The sequence below is a fragment of the Ceratotherium simum genome, chromosome 11 (genome assembly GCF_057802395.1).
Source record: "Ceratotherium simum simum isolate JZ-2026a chromosome 11, ASM5780239v1, whole genome shotgun sequence".
NCBI classification, from domain to species: domain Eukaryota; kingdom Metazoa; phylum Chordata; class Mammalia; order Perissodactyla; family Rhinocerotidae; genus Ceratotherium; species Ceratotherium simum.
This window is the reverse complement of record NC_141910.1, coordinates 40,004,187-40,024,877: the sequence shown is the minus strand read 5'-3', so window position 1 is coordinate 40,024,877 and position 20,691 is coordinate 40,004,187. Positions and strand designations below refer to the sequence as shown.

The 20,691-nt window shown below is 37.1% G+C and overlaps 1 protein-coding gene across 5 annotated transcripts in view; it reads left to right on the top strand.

Annotated features, from left to right (window-relative positions):
• Positions 1 to 20,691, top strand: part of MTA3 (metastasis associated 1 family member 3) — a 144,277-nt gene that overhangs the window by 41,950 nt on the left and 81,636 nt on the right. For all 5 annotated transcript variants that reach the window (XM_087436841.1, XM_087436839.1, XM_014792324.2 and 2 more), the window contains exon 4: positions 6,396 to 6,522. In XM_087436841.1, the coding sequence (XP_087292967.1) occupies positions 6,396 to 6,522 (127 nt within the window). The remainder of the gene's footprint in view (positions 1 to 6,395; positions 6,523 to 20,691) is intronic.

Sequence of the window (20,691 nt, the reverse complement as noted above, 5' to 3'; positions counted from 1 at the left end):
AGTTGAAATTTATATTTTGGCAAGATGGTAGAAAGACGGAGAGAAGAAAGATATAGGTAAAGAAATGATTATCAGTTGTGGTGGTTGTCTCCATTAAGGGAAAAAAACAGAGTTTAACATGGATTAGAGTTGAGTTACAGGCAAAAGAAGTGTTTTCCTTCTGTTGGGTCCTATTCACTTTTTAAATTCTGAATTATTTTTAGGAAGCAGCAAAGAGAGAACAATGTAGTGCTAATTATGAACCTACCAGCCAGCTTTGTCTTCTCTTATTCTTTTGACATATTTGCTTCAGATTCTTACAGTGCCCTGTGTATCCTTCCCCAACCAGATTCCCTTCCCAGTTTCCCCATAGGTGAGGTGGTATCTTAACTTTGGTGTGCTTTTTCCTTCATATTTTTATATTTTTGCTACATACGTTTGTCTTTATAAAGAGCATTGTTTTTGCATTAAACAAATGTTATTGTACGTATGTATCCTTCTACAGATTACTTTTTTGCTCAATGTCAAGTTTTTGAGATCTGTCCATGTTGGTATATGGATTCACTCATTCATTTTTAGCTACTGAAGAGAATTTCATTACATGACTATCCTGAAATTTATCCTTTCTGCTTTTGACCCTTTGCATTTCATTTCCCCTTTTTTTTTTCAGGTTTAGCATTTTTATTTTTGATATAATTCATGTACCATGTGATTCACCTCTTTAAAAGGGTGTACAGTGCAGTGGTTTTTAGTATATTCACAAATTTTTACAACCATAACCATTATTTAATTCCAGGATATTTGCATTACTCCAAAAAGAAACCTGGTACCCGTTAGCAGTCACTCCCCCATTTCCCCCTCCACTCATCCTCTGGCAACCACTCATCCACTTTCTGTCTTGGTGGATTTACCTATTCTGGACTTTTAATATAAATGGAGTCATATAATATGTGGCCTTTTGTGTCTTCACATTCATAATATTTCATTTAGTATAATGTCTCAGGGTTCATCCATGTTGTAGCATGAAATCAGCTACAACAGCTATTCAGCTTTTTATGGCTGAATAATATTGCATTGTATGGATATAGTACATTTGTTTATCCATTCATCAGTTGATAGACATTTGAGTTATTTCCACTTTTTGGCTATGAATAATGCTGCTATGAACATTCATGTACAAGTTTTTGTGTTGACATATATTTTCAGTTCTCTTGGGTGTATGTATACCTAGGATGGAATTGCTTCGTCATGTGGTAACTCTATGTTGAGCAATTTGAGGAACCGCCAAACTGTTTTTCAATGCAGCTGCACCAGTTTACATTCCTACCAATGATGTACAAAGATTACAATTTCTTCACATTTTTGCCAACACTTGTTATTATCTGTCTTTTTGAATATAGTCATTCTTTTTTTTTTTCCTTTTTGTGAGGAAGATCAGCCCTGAGCTAACATCCATGCTAATCCTCCTCTTTTTGCTGAGGAGGACTGGCTCTGAGCTAACATCCATTGCCAATCCTCCTCCTTTTTTTTTTGTCCCCCAAAGCCCCAGTAGATAGTTGTATGTCATAGTTGTACATCCTTCTAGTTGCTGTATGTGGGACGCGGACTCAGCATGGCTGGAGAAGTGGTGCGTCGGTGCGCGCCCGGGATCCGAACCCGGGCCCCCAGTAGTGGAGCGCGCGCACTTAACCGCAAAGCCACGGGGCCGGCCCAGATTATACTCATTCTAGTTGGTGTGAAATATCTCATTGTAGTTTTGATTTGCATTTCCCTAGTGACTAAGGATGTTGAACATCTTTTCCTGTACCTTTGGCTATTTGTATATCTTCCTGGAGAAATGTCTATTCAAATCCTTTGCTCATTATTTAATTGGGTTGTCTTTTTATTGTTGAGTTATAAGAGTTCTTTATATATTCTGGATACTAGACCCTTATCAGATACTACATGATTTGCAAATATTTTTCCTATTCTGTGGGGTGTCTCGCTGCTTTCTTGATAGTGTCCTTTTAAGCATGAAATTTTTAATATTGGTTCCAATTTATCTATTTTTTGTTTGGTTGCTTATGCTTTATTTAGGGTGCCATAGGGAAGAAACCATGGCTTATTTTAAGGTCGTGAAGATTTAAACCAGTGTTTTATTCTAAGCGTTTTATAATTTTAACTCTTACGTTTAGATCTTTGATCTATTTTAAATTATTTTTTGTATATGGTGTGAGGGTCCAACTTCATTCTTTGCATGTGGATATCCAGTTGTTCTCAGCATCATTTGTAGAAAAGACTGTTCATTACCCCGGTGAATTTCTTGGCACCCTTGTTCAAAATCGATTAACCATAAATATATGAGCTTATTTCTGGACTCTGTTCTATGCCATTGATCTGTATGTCTGTCCACATGCCAGTACCACATAGTCTCGGTTGTTGTAGCTTTGAAGTAAGCTTTGAAATCAGGAAGTATGAGTCCTCTTAAATTTGTTCTTTTTCAAAATTATTTTGGCTATTCTGGGTTGCTTATGTGTCTACATGAATTTTAATATTTGTTAATTTTTGCACAAAAGGCAGTTGGAATTTTGGTAGGAGTTGCATTGAATCTGTAGATCAATTTAGAGAGTATTGCTATTCTTAACAATATTAAGTCTTCCAGTTTGTGAACATTTATTTAGGTCTTTAAATTCTTTCAACGATGTTTTGTAGTTTTTAGCATTCAAGTTTGTCTTTTGTTAAATATATTCCTAAGTATTTTTTTCCTTTTGATGCTATTGTAAATGAAATTGTTTTCTCAATTTCAGTTTTGGGTTGTTTATTGCTAGTGATGGAAATGTAATTGATTTTTGTTTATTGATCGTTTGCCTCTAGACTGCCAAACTTTCTTTCTCTTCACTCACATAGTTCTCTGAAATCTCAATTGTCATAAAAATCCTTCTAATTTTATTCAATTTGCTTATTCCTTTCTTTGAGGATTTTTCTTTTCTTACTAGGCGGGCTTGAGTTACGTCAATACTCAGCTATTTTCAATCCAGTAATATGCCTTCCAACATTTGGATACTTGTTAAATGCATCGATAGACAAATTTTTAACCACCTGCTTTTCTGTACCACCTAACATCTTATCACTGTGGGCTGATATTTCATTAAAATAGAGACCCAAGGATGCTTGAGAATAACCTGTGAAGATCTCTCCTTCTGCCCGCTCCCCCCTCCATCCCTTCCAACTAACATGTAGGAATTATAATTCTGATCTGTTCTGAAAAATACCCTGTTTCAGGTCAAGTACCTAGAATCAGTAATGGCTCCTCCTTCCCTGGGTTCTGTCTCTCATTGCTCAGGTACCTAAATCATCAGTTGCCTACTCAGGCCTTGTCATGTCACATGCCCTTCTCTAAAGCTTTGCCTGAGTCCCTGAATATAACCTGCTATGAGACTGATCTCCACATCCCATAGCTGGAGGCCTTGGTGCTCCTGACTGCTCTCGCTAGTTTGATTTCTTCTTTGACCCTTGCTTCTTGGACATTGTTTGTGCTGTCCCATCCCCTCTCAGCCTGCGTGTGGAATTAGCCTTGCTGAGCTTTTTGGCCGTGGCTTCTTTCTCATCCTGCAGTCTAAAACTTTGAAATTTATAGGAGCCTTGCTGGGTCATGCATTATATGGCACGCACTGCTAAAACAGAAGACGCCAGTATTAAGTATAGTGGTATTTATATTGCTGTTTAAAACTTCATACAATCCGTTTGTACAGTTCCCTTCTGTACTCTTTCTTCCCTCCATGCCCCCAGTGCCGTATTGCTAATAAACTATGTGTGCTGAAACTTTCCCAACTGTAGAGAAAATGCAGTAAATAATTTGGTATCAGTCTCTTCTATCACTGTATATAGTATGGGACTTCTACTTGAATGACTTTCAGAAGGCAGCAAATTTGATGTTCCATCAAGCTTGGTAACATGGTTTTAAAATTTATAATATAAATATATTACCATGTATGTGATTATTGATGGTAGTTATATTTGGTCTTTTAAAATTTTCATTGTCTAAATGCCAGTTTTTGCCATTGTGGTTGTTTAATGTTTTTAGGATGTTAATGGCATGGGAGTCATTCCTGTTCAGAACCCAGTGTAAATTTATAAAAATATGTAAATAAAATTTAACTAGTAAATTTAAAAAAATGGGTTTCAGATGCTTTCAGATGTTGTGGTGATTTCTGCCTTTGCTTAGGTTGGACTTCAGAGATTTTAGTCCTTTTTACCCTGTACCAAGAGACTGTATAAGAAAATAAGATATGCTGCTTTTACCATTATTTGTAGAGCTTGTTGTTGTTTTAGCTCTATAGGGTATGCATTAGAATTCAGTTAGCTGTGTTTTACAGAAGAATAATTTATCAAATCCTAATTAGGTAAAGAGTATAATTTTGTTGGTGATATTTGCTGGTGTTAATAGTGCCAATGCAGCAATAACTTCATTGATCTCCATTGATGAAATGTTATTAGACTTGAAAGTAAATGACTCTTTTAGTGCTGTATTTCTCTTTGAGTAGTTCATTATAATGAACATTCAAAGAATTTTAAATCACATTATTCTGCTTTTGAGCTAGGTGAGTATTTTTCTACATCAGTTTCTAAATTAATTTTTACAGGTTCATTTTCAATTCAGAGTTTTTACAAGTTTGAAGGTAGAAAAGCCCATTCATTACCGTCACACCATTCAAAAGAACTGCTACAATGAGGGGATTTATGTGATAAAATCTCTTTTGTGGTCCTGGGTCCATAAATAAGAAATTTATAAGAATCATGAGAAACAGAAATATGTTTCTGTGTGTGTGCTGCCAATCAGTGTCCACAAATTAAGGCATCACCTTGGACTCTACTTCCTGGGTGAAAAGCCAGCCATCCCCTTCCCTGCCTTATAGTAGTCTCACCTCTGACTTCTCACTGTTCCTGCTGTTCCCATAGCCTTACAGTTTGGTCCCGGTAAGACTGCAGAGGATCTGTGAGCCCCTAGAGGTATTATAGTTTTAAAAATTTTGTATCTAAAATTAATTGGAATTATATCTGGACATTTGGTCATTTTTTTCTTTAAAAAGATTAAATTCAGTGTGTAAAAAAAAGAATCTCATGTAAAACTTTGTCTCCAGTCTTGCATCCCTTCCTTCCACCCCTGCTCCCCAAAGGCAAACACTTTGAATTGTTTGTTTTTAGTAACGTTTTTGCTCACTGCTTGTCTCCAACACCTTGAATAGTGCCTGTTTTGGTGCCTAATGAATCTTGGTTGAATGAACAAAATGTTGTCCTTACTCTATTTTCAGACTTGATAAATAGTATACTATACAATTTCTAGGTTGAATACCATTTTTCCTCTTGGATGGCATTGCTCTGCCATCTTCGCATACAGTGTTGCTAGTCATGTGATTCCACTCTGATTCTAATTTCTTTGCATGTGACCTATGTTTCCTTTCTATAAACTTTTGTGATCTTCTCATGTTAGCACTTAAAAAAATTAAGTGTGCTGGGAATTCAATCTGGACTCTCATCTCGCTCAGTAAGGGGAAATTTTCTTGAATCATTTCTTTGATAGGTTTTTCCTCACCCCCTCTCCCCTCCAAAAGAGGTAAAGAAATCTGTTTTCTCTTTTGTTTCTTTCTGGAACTTTTATTACTGGGATGTTGGACTTCATGAATTATTCCTTAATTTTTTTATCTTTTGGTTTTCCAGTGTTTATCTCATTGTTTTAGAGTTCTAATTTCTGGGAGATTTCCTTAGCATTACCTTCTAATCCTTCTATTAGTTTTTTATTTATGTTATCAAATTTGAAATGTGTTATCCTATTTCTTGTTTTCGGATTATTCTCTTTTTAAATAGAGTGTTCTGGGATTCAGTTACTGTGTTGTAGGTAGACTTTCAACCCTTTCCTCCTGTTTTAGCTCTCATCCCACTCCTCTTTCTCACAGTACTTGGTGTCTTCAAGGGCTAAGTCAGAACAAGCTTTGTGCCTGCTGCCTTCTCCACGGGTCCCTCTGTACGCGCAGACACGGTCACTTCCTTCTCTCGGCTAAGTGTGTACCATTATTTTTTTACATCTGCTTTCCATCTTCTAAAACTTTTTTTTTTGGTTGAAAATCTTTCTTCCATTGTTGCTTCATTTTTCATTGTCAGTGAAATGTTAATACATTTTAATTACCATTTTGGTGTGATTTTATGGGGGAAGAAGAAATATATGCATATGTTCCATCTGCCATTTTTAAATTGGAGTTTTTCCTTTTCCTTTGAGGCCCTGGTAACTTAATTTTATGGTTGTAATTCAAATGACAAGTTAAATTTAAAGTCAATTAGTTTGAAGAAAATATTGAATGAAAGGTTGATTTGACCTATCTTAATATCCAGATAGATAATGTGCTTTGTAATAATGAATTCTTTGAATTTTATTTGTGTAGAAGAAATTGAGGAAGAATCTGAAACATCAGTTGAGGCCGACTTGACTGATAAACAGAAACATCAGTTGAAACACCGGGAACTCTTTTTGTCACGCCAGTATGAATCTCTGCCTGCAACACATATCAGGTAAGAACTTTTTAGAAGTTGATCTGAAGTACTCAGTAATATTGTGACAATTAAAAAAAACCCAAAACAACCTTTCATGAAGCATTTTCCAAACTCTCCTCATGATGTTGCTCAAATTAGTTTACTAAAGGCTTCATAATGGAATCTTATCTTGGAAACTTCTATTGTGTATTAGCACATTAAAGCTCTGCAAATGTTCTGCGGTGAAGTTACTGTTTCAGCTTTATTTTAATCCAGACTTTCCCAATTTATTTTAGTATCTATTAAGTAGAAGAGTGTCCAGCAGACACCAATTTGAGAAAATGCTGGTCTTCTTCAGATTCCTAGAACATTACAGGGTCATTAGAATCGAAGAACTAGAACCCCAGATCTAGTTGGGTTCCCAGGCAGGTGACTCCTGACCTTGTAGAGTATATGGCTTTTTATTTTCTTTTGAGAACCTCTAGGATGAAAACATTATATTCTTTATTACTCACTTATTAGCATCTGCTCTGTGCATTGATGGAACAGAAAAGTGAAAAAATCCAGTCCCTGGTTTGTAGTTTTGTGGGTTGTGGAAGGATGGTGGTGGTCTTTTATGATCTGCTGGTAGTGGTAACATTTAAACATAAATACAATTGAGCTGTTTCTTAGCACAGTCTGTAATAGGTACATCTTGAAGGTGTAACAAAATGTTTGCACTCAAAAGACAGGCAGTTCGTGATCCTTAGGGTCAGGAAAACTTGAGAAGGAGTGGGCATTTACTCAACCTTTGAGAGACCGAGGCATGTTTCAGGTGGACGGAACAGGTGAGCATAGGTGTGCAGGGAGCAGCATGTGTAGAGTGGTGGGTGTGAGGGAATGCAGTGTTCTTGTTCCCTTGGGTTAAAGAAATTCCCTCAACTGTTATTCACAATCTTTACTTATTTCATTTAACTCTCTCCTAGTCATGATTGTCTTTAAAACTGTTCATATACGGAAATAAAATGTATTAACTGTTTATTTAAGAAATTGGCCCCTCCTAGTTAGCCCCCAGTGTTGGTATTGAATCCAAGTCTGTCTTTTTTGGGCTCAGACAGGTTTGGAGACTTTCTGAAACTCTGATCTGGTCCTTGTATTACACACACACAAACACAAGCACGCACACACGCACACACCCTAACTCCCAGGACCTTTGTGTATATTTCTCTTTTCAAAAAGGGACCAGATCTTCTAAGGCAGGAAATGCGTGACAAAAATACTGGAATTCCTCTTTCTCCAAATCTTTTCAGAAATAACTTGGTCCCCCTCAATAGTTAACATCATATCATTGCTTTATTTAGGTTTTTTAGGGGACACTGTATTTAGATTGGCTAGAGTTAGTATATTCTGTGTGACTTAGGCTCTTTGCTGGAAAAGATAATCAGGACAGGTGATGTGGGAACAGTCATTTTACCTACCAGTGGGGATATTTCAAGAAGTAGGAAAGTAGGTTAATTTTTGCTCAGAGTGGTGGAACATGAAAATGTATTTTGTAATCTCCTGAAGGATGTATGTAACTAATAAATGCTGAAGAGCCGTATGCGTTTATTATTTAATTGGAAGAAGCTAGAATATAAAGATTCATTTTAAGCTCACGAAGTTATGTGGCTAGTCATAAGAATCTTGCCAGAAAAGAATCTGACAAATGGTTTTAAAAATGTATCCAAAACACACAAGTATATTTTTAATTTACCCTCCTGATAGCTTGGAATCTGTTTACAAGTAATGTTGGTTTCCTTTAACAGATTGCTTGGAATGGAAAAACTAGTGATGTGTTTTTCATCTTCCATAAGTACTAAGAGAGTATATTGAAATATAATTATCAAGACATCCCTGTGTTGAACATAGAAACTACATAGAATACATGGTGATTCAGTCACTGTTGAACATATTTCCTGAGTATATTCTAGATTAGGGAGCTTATTACGTGCTTGATAAATAAGACAAGGTCTCCAGCTTCTTGTCTCCAGCTTGTAAACTCAAGGAGTTTACCAGGTGGCAATTCTTTTCAATTTTGATGAAGAGATACAGACATTTGAGGCTTTTGTTTTTCGTTTTTTTGTTTTCCACATTGAGAGAGTAGCGCAGAGTCACATTTTTCTCATCTGTGGCTCTCATTTTCAAACAGCTGAATGGGGTTAGGGGCAGTCTCTGGCCAAAGCACAGAGCCGTGCTAACCAGCCCTCATGCTGGTGTAGAACAAGTGCACGTTGGAGTGATCTTGACATTTTGCTAATGTTGAAGTCATGCCCTATCTATTTCTGCTATAACAGGAGAAAATTACTGAAGCCCCATTGTTCTTTGGCAGCAAAGAGGGGTAATTTGGTGAATACTGGCTTTTTATTCTTAGGGACATTATCAAGTGCCCAGAATTCCCTTGGTGCTCTATGGAACATAGGAGAAAACCTGACTGAGACATTGCTGAGGTCCTTTGTAGTTTGTAAGCTATAATACTCGCTGGATGCTATAAGCTTCTCAAAGTGGCAGGGAGGCAACTCTTTGTTCCTTCTGATTACACTGAAAGAGAGAGAGTGAACAGAACTGGGACAGTTCTGGATGGAGTTAGTGACTCACCTCTTGTTTGTGAGATAGATAGGACTTGAACAATGAGAATGCCTTTGGAACATTTTTTAGGGGGAAGAGGAGAGGCATCATGCTTCATGCAGAGTGCTCTGGGTCATTAATAATAAATTATTATTATATAGTGCTACATACACTATAAAACACCATAAAAATTATTGTTATGCCAGCTGCTAGACCTGTTACATGTATATATTATACTGTATTCAGTCTTCTGTATAGCCCATGTTTATTGAATGGCTTTTAAAAATTCTAACATATATTGAACCTTTGTGATAGGTGTTATTCTGGTAGCTTTACATGTTAACTTTATTTAATCCTCACAACGACTTTATAAAGTAGGTCCTGTTATTATCCCCATTTTACTGATGAGGAGACTGAAGCACAAAAAGCTTAATAAGTAACTTGTTAGTCTCACAGCTTTTAAATGGCAGATTCAGAAATTGAACCGAGACTGCCTGGCTGCAGATATACAGTATTATGATGTGTACATGACTGTAGGTGTTAAAAAGCATCAGAGACAGAAAGAAAGCAATTTGGTAAATTGTTGAATAGGTAGGCTCTTTGATTTTCTATTTTTTCACATAATTTTTCTATTTAGATGCTCAAGTCAAATGGGCAGAACTAAATTAAAAACTGAGTTAGGCATATAAACTATACTAAATTTATACCAAAAGATGATGTTACAGTGCTAGATATCCAATAGGAACTGCGAACTACCTACTTGATTGAGTGCCTAAGTTTATGGATGTGTCTTGTATATGGTCCAATGTCAGTTTTTCCACATCTTGAACACACAAAGCTTGGTTTCTTAAATGCTGCTAATTACAGCATTGTATGTGTAATGATTAATGCCTTTTCCCAGCCTCTGGTGCAGCTAGTTAGTCATATTTTAAAAAGAGCCAGTCCTTTCCTGCTTGCCAGCCTTGGGGTCTGGATCGCAGCCTTTGAAGTTATGCTTCATTGTGTCTTAAAAGCATTTCCTTAGATACCTGATGATTATTGGTCTCAGTTTGTCCTGTATTAAGGGCTTTTGGACCTAATGATTTGTTCTCCAAATCTGTCTTGTTATGAGGAGTGAGTGGTGGTAGAGAAACCATTATATCCATGCCGGTAGACGTGGCCCTTGTTCACAGCATCACTGGTGAGGATTCTGTCTAGCTCATTGCTTAACCTTGACTATGCTTTTTTAAAAGTCCAGAGAGAGCCAGCCCTGATGGCCTAGTGGTTAAATTTCAGTGCGCTCTGCTTCGGCCACCCAGGTTCAGTTCCTGAGCACACAACCACACCACTCGTTTGTCAGTAGCCATGCTGTGGTGGTGGCTCACATAAAAGAACTAGAAGGACTTACAACTAGAGTATACAACTATGACCTGGGGCTTTGGGGAGTGAAAAAAAAATTGGCATATTGGCCAATTTTGGAATTGGAATATTGGCACCAGATGTTAGCTCAGGGCGAATCTTTCCCTAGGCAAAAAAAAAAACAAAAAACCAACCCTGTTGAAATTTCAGTACTTAAAAAAAAAAAAAGTCCAGAGAAGCTATTCCAGAACCTAAATTTGATGTCAATAGTAGGGTAGATCTTGAAAGCCTAGGTGCACATAGTATTCAAGCAGTCTCTTAATGGCAGGGTGCTTTAGAGAAAGCCTTACATTCTTTTAAACAGTTTTTAGATTAGGATTCCCGAATGTAAACATCATCATAATCATCATTATTGCTATCTAGAAGACTGGCTACAACCATAAATTTTAGTGAACTTTTCTTGGTTTAAGCGATGCCATGTTGCTTCTGTGTGGTCTCCTTACCTCCAAAATGGGGAGCTTTCTTAATTCAGTTGAAAAAGTATCTTGAGGGGCCGGCCCCATGTGTAGCGGTTAAGTGTGCGCCCTCTGCTGCTGGCGGCCCAGGTTCGGATCCCAGGCGCACACCGATGCACCGCTTGTCAAGCCATGCTGTGGTGGCATCCCGTATAAAGTGAAGGAAGCTGGGCACTGGGCCGGCCCCATGGCTTGGCAGTTGGGTGCGCGCACTCCGCTGCTGGCGGCCCGGGTTCGGATCCCAGGCGTGCACTGACCCACCGCTTCTCTGGCCATGCTGAGGCTGCATTCCACGTGCAGCGACTGGAGGGATGTGCAGCTATGACATATAGCTATCTACTGGGGCTTTGGGGGAAAAATAAATAAATAAATAAAATTAAAAAAAATAAAAAATAGTAAAGTGAAGGAAGATGGGCACAGATGTTAGCCCAGGGCCAGTGTTCCTCAGCAAAAAGAGGAGGATTGGCATGGATGTTAGCTCAGGGCTGATCTTCCTCACACACACAAAAAAGTAAAATCTCGGGGCTTGTATAATTTGTCTAGATTGTTTTTTTGTGTGTGTGAGGAAGATCAGCCCTGTGCTAACATCCGATGCCAGTCCTCCTCTTTTTGCTGGGAAGATTGGCCTTGGGCTAGCATCCATGCCCATCTTCCTCTACTTTGTATGGGATGCTGCCACAGCATGGCTTGACAAGCGGTGCATCTGTGTGCACCCGGGATCCGAACCCGCAAACCCTGGGCCACTGAAACGGAGTTCCACACTTAACTGCTGCGCCACTGGGCCGGCCCCTAGATTGCTCTATTCAGACATCGTCTTAGAGTGTAAGATTCTTGAAGGTTGGTATCTTTTTTTTCGTTTTTCCTGCCTACTTTGGAACACAGTACACAGTAGCCCGTCAGAATTTTAAGCTTTCATAGTTTGCATTTAATTTTGCTTTTGTTCTTTAAGGAAATAAAAATCATCAACAGATAATAGAATAATCTCTTCTCAATTACTACTGACCTTAAATGAAATTTCAGATTGTGCCTTTCTCTTTTCATGAGAATTAAAGATTAGAATATATGGAATCGCAAGTTGCTCAGGACGCGGAGAGAGAGTGACTTACTCAGAGTTATCATCCAGCTTTTACACGGAGGGCTAGGCTAGGAAACCTTTTTTGTATACTTATTATTTGTCACCAAACAAAATGAATTTATGAGCAGTATATAGCAATCATGAGAAAGGGGAGAAATGGAAAAGTTTCTAGCCAACCAGAGTTACCTGGAGGATGGAATACTATAGTTCTTGTCTTAATATACCCAGTGTTGGCGAGGGTAGGGAAATACTCTTCTGTATTAGAGTGTTAGTATAATTGTAAAAATCAATCAAATTACAATGTTTGCATATCCTATGACCCAGCAATTCTGCTTTTTAGATTTTTATCTATCAGAAGTTCTCATGCAAGTTTGTAGAAATAGGTATGCTGATCTGTTTATTGCAGAATTGTTTTATTTTTTTAATGATTTTTACTTTGTGAATAAATGAGATCGTTTTCATTAATAAGTGTGTATCTGCATAACAATTGTAAATAGGAACTTGGTATTTGACAGATTTCAGAATTGTTTTAATATCAGAAAATGCAAGTAACTTTCATCTTTATACTTTTCTATATTTCCAATTTTTCTGAAATGAAAACATATTAGATATATAATGGGAAAAAGTGTTGTTTTAAAATTTGCACATTTGGACATTAGATTGGGAGAGAAAATGCCATTTTGCATTCATTTTTATCCTCTTCTTTGCCTGACAAACATGGCTGGTTCTGATGAAGAAACGAGTATAGACAGAAATCTACTGAAAGCTCTTCTTTATGCTCCCTTCCCCAGTGGTAGTAAAGTGGTAACATTAACTGCTATTACCATTTGATAGCAGACCTGTTTCTAGTTTAGGGGTACATTTTTCACATATTTTTCTTGCAAAATGCTAAATTTCCTTCAAGAATTATTCTGTCAGTTTGTATTCCCACCGCAGTATATTATGAATATGCCCATTTTGCTGTTCCCTCAACATTACTGCATATTGATTTTATTTATTTATTTATTTATTTTATAATTTTATTTATTTATTTATTTTTTCCCCCAAAGCCCCAGTAGATAGTTGTACGTCATAGTTGCACATCCTTCTAGTTGCTGTATGTGGGACGCGGCCTCGGCATGGCTGGAGAAGCAGTGTGTCGGTGCGCGCCCAGGATCCGAACCCGGGCCTCCAGCAGCGGAGCGTGCGTACTTAACCGCTAAGCCATGGCGCCAGCCCGCATATTGATTTTAAAGTAAACTTTTATTGTTTCTTTTCTTTTTTTTTTATAATTTTATTTATTTATTTATTTTTCCCCCTAAAGCCCCAGTAGATAGTTGTATGTCATAGCTGCACATCCATCTAGTTGCTGTATGTGGGACACGGCCTCAGCACGGCCAGAGAAGCGGTGCATCGGTGCACACCCGGGATCCGAACCTGGGCCGCCAGCAGTGGAGCGCGCGTACTTAACCGCTACGCCACGGGGCCGGCCCTATTGTTTATTTTCTGATAAGGAAAGAATTATAATTTATTGTTGAAATGTGGAAAATCCAGAAAGAGATGGACACACTCTCTCTATCACACACGCACGAGCACATGCCCCTGTAATTCCTGCACCCAGCAGCACTGATATTTTGGTGTATCATTAACACATTTTTCTTTTCTAGTCTTACGTACATTCATTAGGTTTTGGCCGCATGTTGCTGAAATTTATTTGGAATGATACAAGAGCTACGTTATTCTCGTGTAGCTTCCTTTCTTGTTAAGTAGTGCTTATTCTTCAGAAGTGCAGCTATTGTCATCTTTGTTTTTTTCTAGGTTTGTTGATTTGTTTTCAATATGTGAGAAATATGGTTGGAAAATGAACAATGGAGCAGCAGGAAGAGGGGAGGACGTTTCAACGAAGGCTGGAAAAATTTCGTTCTTGAGAAGTTAACAGACATGCCTGATAAGTTTGATATATATGAAGGAGCAGAATGAAACTAGAACAGAAAGAGTGCTTATTCAAAAATTAATCCAAATATCACCGTCTTGGAATAGGCAAAGATTTTTTAAGATTATGAAGATATGCTCCTATGTTTTCTTCTTGAAGTTTTATTGTTTCACTTTTGTATTTGTCTGTTTTTATGTATGTGGTATGAAGAGGGGTCAATTAGAAAACTAAGTTTAAAAAGATACCATTTACAGTATCATCAAAAAACACCAAACACCTAGGAATAAATCTAAAGAAAGATGTGTGAAAAAAAGAAAAAGATTTGTAAAACTCTACACGGAGACTGCAAAGTATTGGTGAAGGAATTAAAGACTTAAGTAAACGCAGGATAAGTAAATGCATGACAGTGTGTCAGTTTTTTCCCAAATTGATCCAAAGATTCAATACAATTTCAGAGAAAAGCTCAGCAGGGTTCAGCAGGGTTGTGTGTGTGTGTGTGCACGTGTGAGGGTGTGTAAATTGAAAAGCAGATTCCAGAATTTATGGGAATGGAAAGCACCAAGAACAGTGAAAAAATAAGGAGTTTCCAAAACATAGTTCATGTACTCCTGGGTGTCCATCTGTACCTTTTCAGGGGCTTCGGGACATCAAAACTATTTTCATAAGAACAGTAGAATATTTGCCTTTTCCCTGTTGATTTTACAAAAGCAAAAATCACGTGCAAAAGCAACGGTGGGTAAACTGCTGGCACCTTAGCGTGAATCAAGTCAGTGGTGTGCTCTAGTTGTCACCGAATTCTTCACCTATGTGCATTTGCAATTAAAAAAAAAACACTACAAGTTTCAGTTAAGAATATTCTTGACAAACAGTACAATTTATTAATTTTGATAAATCTTGACCCTTGTCTTTTTTAAAAAATTGAGGTAAATTCTACAGCATCAAATTAACCATTATACAGTGTACAGGGTACAATTCACTGGTATTTCAGTACATTGATAGTGTTGTGCAACCATGACCTCTACCTTGTTTAAAGAGATTACACATCTCTTTAACGTTCTGTGTGATGAAATGGCAATATACATAAATCACTTCTGCTGGATATGGAAGTGAGATGGTCATCCTGAGAAAAAAACTCATGGGATTGTTTGAAATCTGAGCTGACCTAGTCGCCTTTTTTGTGAAACACCATTTTTACTTGAAATAACCACTGAAAGACAAACTATGGTTATTTAGACATGAGTGTTTGCTGGATGTTTTTTGAAAACGAGGTAAACTTGTTACATGAAAATCTAGTTGTCTATTAAGCCAGACATCAAAGAGATTTGCAAAAATGTAAAACAGTGCCACTGTTCCCATTAATTTTTTTTTGAAAATATTCACAACCAATATTTGCTAATATGTAATGTTTATTTTCATTTTAATTAGAAGATGTTTGGTTTTTTAAAAATTTTGATTTCTGGGCCGGCTCCGTGGCTTAGCGGTCAAGTGCACGCGCTCTGATGCTGGCGGCCCGGGTTCGGATCCTGGGCGCGCCCCAAGGCACCACTTCTCCGTCCAGCGCGAGGCCGAGTCCCACGTACAGCAACTAGAAGGATGTGAACCTATGACATACAACTATCTGCTGGGGCTTTGGGGGGAAGAAAATGAATAAATAAAATCTTTAAAAAAAAAAAAAAAAAAATTTTGATTTCTAACATGATAAACATTGATGGATATAACCCACAAAGGCAAAAGTTTCAGTAGTTTTTAAGACTATTGAGGGGGCCGGCCCTGTGGCTTAGCGGTTAAGTGCGCGCACTCCGCTGCTGGCGGCCTGGGTTCGGATCCCGGGCGCGCACCGATGCACCGCTTCTCCGGCCATGCTGAGGCCGCGTCCCACATACAGCAACTAGAAGGATGTGTAACTACCACATACAACTATCTACTGGGGCTTTGGGGAAAAATAAATAAATAAAATCTTTAAAAAAAAAAAAAAAAAAGACTATTGAGGGATCTTGAGACCAAAAAGTTTCAAAACCATTGACAAAGTCAGTCTTGAAGAACAAAAATGTTAGAGGCTTATATCTTTAGATATTAAGACACTTGTATAGTTAAAATAATTAAGGTAGGGTGGTGTTAGTAAGTAGGTTGAGAAATAAACCAGTGGAACAGAATAGAAAAGCCAGAACAGACCCACATATATAATAAAAGTTGATATTTGCTGAAGGCATCACTGCAGTGTAGTGGGGAAAGGGTGGTCTTTTCAGGAAATGGTGTCAAGTCAACTGGATTTTGCTGATTGTAGCCCTGTGATGTCCTTTACCATGTTCCTCTTTCCCTGTATTTCCTATGAATTGGTAATTAGATATAGAGGATGCAGTTCAGTTTTTGTGTGTGGATGGGGAAGAGGGAAATGCAAGAGAAAAACTTCTTCGTAGGTGGTACTGTATATATAATATCTTTTTTCTGGATGTTACTAGCATTTGGTGATTATTGCCTAGAGAGCCTTTAATTCGTAGTTGTTATAGAGTGGTGATATTCTAATTATGCTGTTCCTTCTTCATGTACTAGTTGGAAGACTTCTACGTTTTTTGATTCTGATTCTTAATTTTAGGGGTTTTTTTTCCAGTTTTATTGAAAAATAATTGACATACCTAACTTTAGTTTTATATTTTGATGTATAATACCTTACAGCAGAGGTTCTCAACTTTATCAACTCAACCTCTCATTTACATATTTTGTAATATTTCCTATATTATTCTGGAATGAAATTCATAGATAATGTAATGCTACATGTGTGATACATAGTTTGGCTTGGTATTAAATTTTGGGTTGAAAATGATTTTCTCTCAAAACTTGGAAGGAATTACTCCCTTGTCCTCAAGCATATATTGTTGCTGGACAGTAGTTTATATCACATAGATTCTCCATACTTTGCATATTACCTGTTTTTTTTCCTCTCTTAAATCTTCTTAGAATTCTTTTATCCTTTGTATCCTGAATTTTCATAGTAGTGCCTCAATGGTGAGGATATTTGGTAGACCGTTTTAATCCAAAGAAACCTGTTTTCCTTTATAGCTGGGAATTTTTTTTCTAATATTTCCTTCATGTTTTTTTCTCTCTTTATATTACTTCTATTGCTTGTATGTTAGATCTTCTGGATTGATTATCTTTGTCTCCTGTCTTTTCTCATATTTTCCATTTTTGTTTGTTTTTTTTGGTTCTGAGCTAAATCTTTGATTTTTATCTTCCAGCCCATCTAGTGATATTTTAATTTTGCCAACCATATTTTAAAATTCCAGAGGCTCTTTTTTGTCTTCTGAATGTTCTTTTTCGGTGCATCCTATTTTTGTTTTATGAATGCAGTATCCTCACAAATCTTTCTAAAAATTCTAATTTGTATCTTAAAAGTTCTGTTTTGTTGCTTAAATCACCTCTGTTTCCTCCAGGTTCAGTTTTTGATTTTTGATTTTTTGCATTTATCTTTTGTGCTGTAGTCTTTCCTCCAATATTAGACTATTCTTAGCTGTCTGTCCTTTTTTTAAAACCAAGGTAATAGCAAGGCTGACCAGGAGTTCCGTTTATATGGGCAGACTTTGCTGGTAGGCTTCCCAGTAGGAGGTGGAGCTGGCTTTTTCAGGTCCTAATCTTAAGACTGGAAATTCTTTAAGGCTCTGCTAAGGTAAATCAGTGCCATTTTCCCTAGCATCAGCTCTCTTTATGCATATTTTGGGCTTCATCTCTTATTTTCTCTTGCCCGATTGTATTAGCCTAAACCACCAATGCCATGTTTAATTGTAACGTGTATAGTGGGCATTTGTGCCTTGTTCTGATTTTAGCGGAAATACCTCTTGTGTTTCCCTGTTAAATGAAATAAATGCCCATCCTGGACTTTGGTTTGCCCTGCTAAGTCTCTCTTATCTGTCTCTGTCTTTCAGAATTTTTTGAAATCTTGCATGTGCTGATGGACCCCTCCTTTGTAGTGATTTTAGGTTCTTTTGTTTCTGATTCTCTTGCTGTGATTTTAAAGGCATCTCAGAAAAGAGGAGATAAACACTTGGGCTTTGCCTGTCATTTAGTTCATTGTTACTCTGTTGAGAGTCTACAAGTATTACCCCCTCTCCTCCATTGGAATGCTGTTAAACTTCTTTCAGTTAGGTTGCTGAATAAAGTGCAATATTGAGATTTATCTCTTTGTGTCTTTTTGTGAAACTGAGTTATCAAACTGTTTTGGAAATGCATTATGACTCTAAGTTTTTCAGCATTGACAAAATATTTCCATCTATTTTCAAAAGCTGTAATTTGGAAAACTTTTTGGTTTATGTTTTACCTAGAGCAATTAATTTTGGAAGGTAGAATTTTTCCTTAGGTGGTCATTCATATCAGAAACTAATGAATGAACAGAAAATGCCTCTTTATAAGCAGAATTTTGTTTTAAAAAACGTTCCAGAGACTGCAAAGCTGTAGTTAGTAGATGGAAATCAATGGGAATAGATATTAATTGCTATGGTTGGGGATGGTATACCTAGTTTGGATGAATGCTTAGAGTAACCTGGGATTCCAAAGCAGTGGATGATAGAAGAGCAGTCCCTTTAGTTGTCAGGATCACAGAAAACTGATCAGGCCCCCACCTTTTAAAAATTTAAACATTTGAGGGGATATGTAATATACTGACATGGTTCAGAAATCAAAATATGGGGTACGCAATAAAATGTCTCTCTCTTGTACAATCCCCTAGTGGTGTTTCTGGAATCTTATGTGTACTTCCAGAAACATTTCATGCGTATAGAAGCAATGAGGTGTGTATGTGTTTGTGTGTGTAAGTAAATTGTGGGTAAATTATGATGCTGTTTTGTTGTGTTTTTTAAATGAAATATCTTAGACATAGCTCCATATCAGATCATAAAGATCTGCCTCATTCTTTTCTATGGCTGTTTTATATTTCTAGTTTATTTAGTCCTAATTGATGGATATTTGGTTAATTTTAGTCTTTTGCTGTTAAAAATAATACTGCAAAGAATAAACTTGTGCATAGGTCATTTCACACAGGTGCAATTGTGAGGATATTCACAAGATAAATTATACCAAGTAAAATAGTCGAAAATGTCATGATTATGCTTTCTGTATTTTGTATTTCTTCATACTGCTGTTTTGGGCAAAGCAGAGAGGTTCAACTGAAAGGATTTGTAACTTGTAAATTTAATTTATGATGAGTTTGTTGAGACTTTTTGTTATCTTCAGAGAAAAATTTTTTACAGACTTATGTTTATTGAAAAATAAGTAGTAGTGTTAACTTTTAAGTATATAAGTAATAAAAAAGAACTCCACTGTGGATTATCAGTTTCTCTTCAGTTTGGCTATTAATGTTAAAGAAGCTTATTTGGAATCTTTAAAAAAAATTCTAATAAAGGCAGTATTTTTTCCTGCGCATGTCATTATGCCAATATTTTTGTTTTAAGAGGTTGAATTTTTGCAATTTTCTTGGTATCTGTAAACAAAATTTGAATTAGCCGAAAGGGTACTATCGATGACTATAAGTAATGCTACTTAAGAAATGAATTTAACATAAGAAAGTTAACTACCCAGTGTGCGTAGCCTCTTAGGATTGCTAGTAGGAGGAGAACTAGAGGAAGAATAGAGGAGAAAAATTATGGCACAATTTAACATTTTAAAGTCCACATGTTTTGGGGCCGGACCTGTGGCGCAAGCGGTTAAGTGCACGCGCTCTGCTGCGGCGGCCTGGGGTTTGCCGGTTCGGATCCCGGGCGCGCACCGACGCACTGCTGGTCGAGCCATGCTGTGGCTGTGTCCCATATAAAGTAGAGGAAGATGGGCACGGATGTTAGCCCAGGGCCAGTCTTCCTCAGCAAAAAATTGGCAGATGTTAGCTCAGGGCTGGTCTTCCTCATAAATAAAAATAAAGTCTACATGTTTAGCACCCTTTTTCTTGAATATTGTGTTTATACTATATAATCTTTCCTTTGAAATGATCAATTTATCCCCTATGGGTTGAAATGTTTCTTTCTCCAACCAAAATCACAGGGTAGAAGAGCACTGGGCTCTGGAAAGTATATCCTCATATTGTCCTGAGTACTGGTGTTCCACATGGTTGTGGAAATGCTTGTGAGATCTTCCTGGTAATCAAAACAATTTATTTGTCCTCCTGTCCTGGAGAAGAGGATCTTCCTAATACCTACTGCCTTCTTTTGGACATTCCACTTTCTCCTGCCTGTAAAAGGGAAGAGTGGCACCAAGGGAAGGATTTTTTTTCCCCTTTAATTCCTCTCTGACAGTTTCTTTCATTTTGTTATCAAATCTCCAGAATCATGGATTAAAGTCTTATTGCCTTGGCGCTTTTCAACATGCCACAGACAGAATGAGCTTTCCAAAACACTACTTGTCATTTTTCTTCACAAAAATCCGTAGGTCTATCACTTTAAGCCCAAACTTCTTGGCTTTTCATTCCTCTGCCTTACCTACTCAAACAGGTGTTCCAGGTTTGTTGTTGTTTTTTTTTTTTTTTTGGCCTCCTTTAATTTTTATTTCTTAACATCTGTTGAAGCAATGTTAACAACAGAAAATACATCTTTGAATAGAAATGTGTAAAGGTTTCCAGATTTCTTTCTCCTCTTTGTCCTCCTTTTCCTTTTTATAACCTAAAGATCTATAAAATCATATTCTTTCACTTATATAGTCAATCCTTAAATGTTTGTTACTAAGATATGTTTAAGAAAACCATGGTTCATGAACTCTATAATGTAGAGTAGTGGTTCTTAACCAGGGGCAGTTTCGTCTCCTGGGGGACG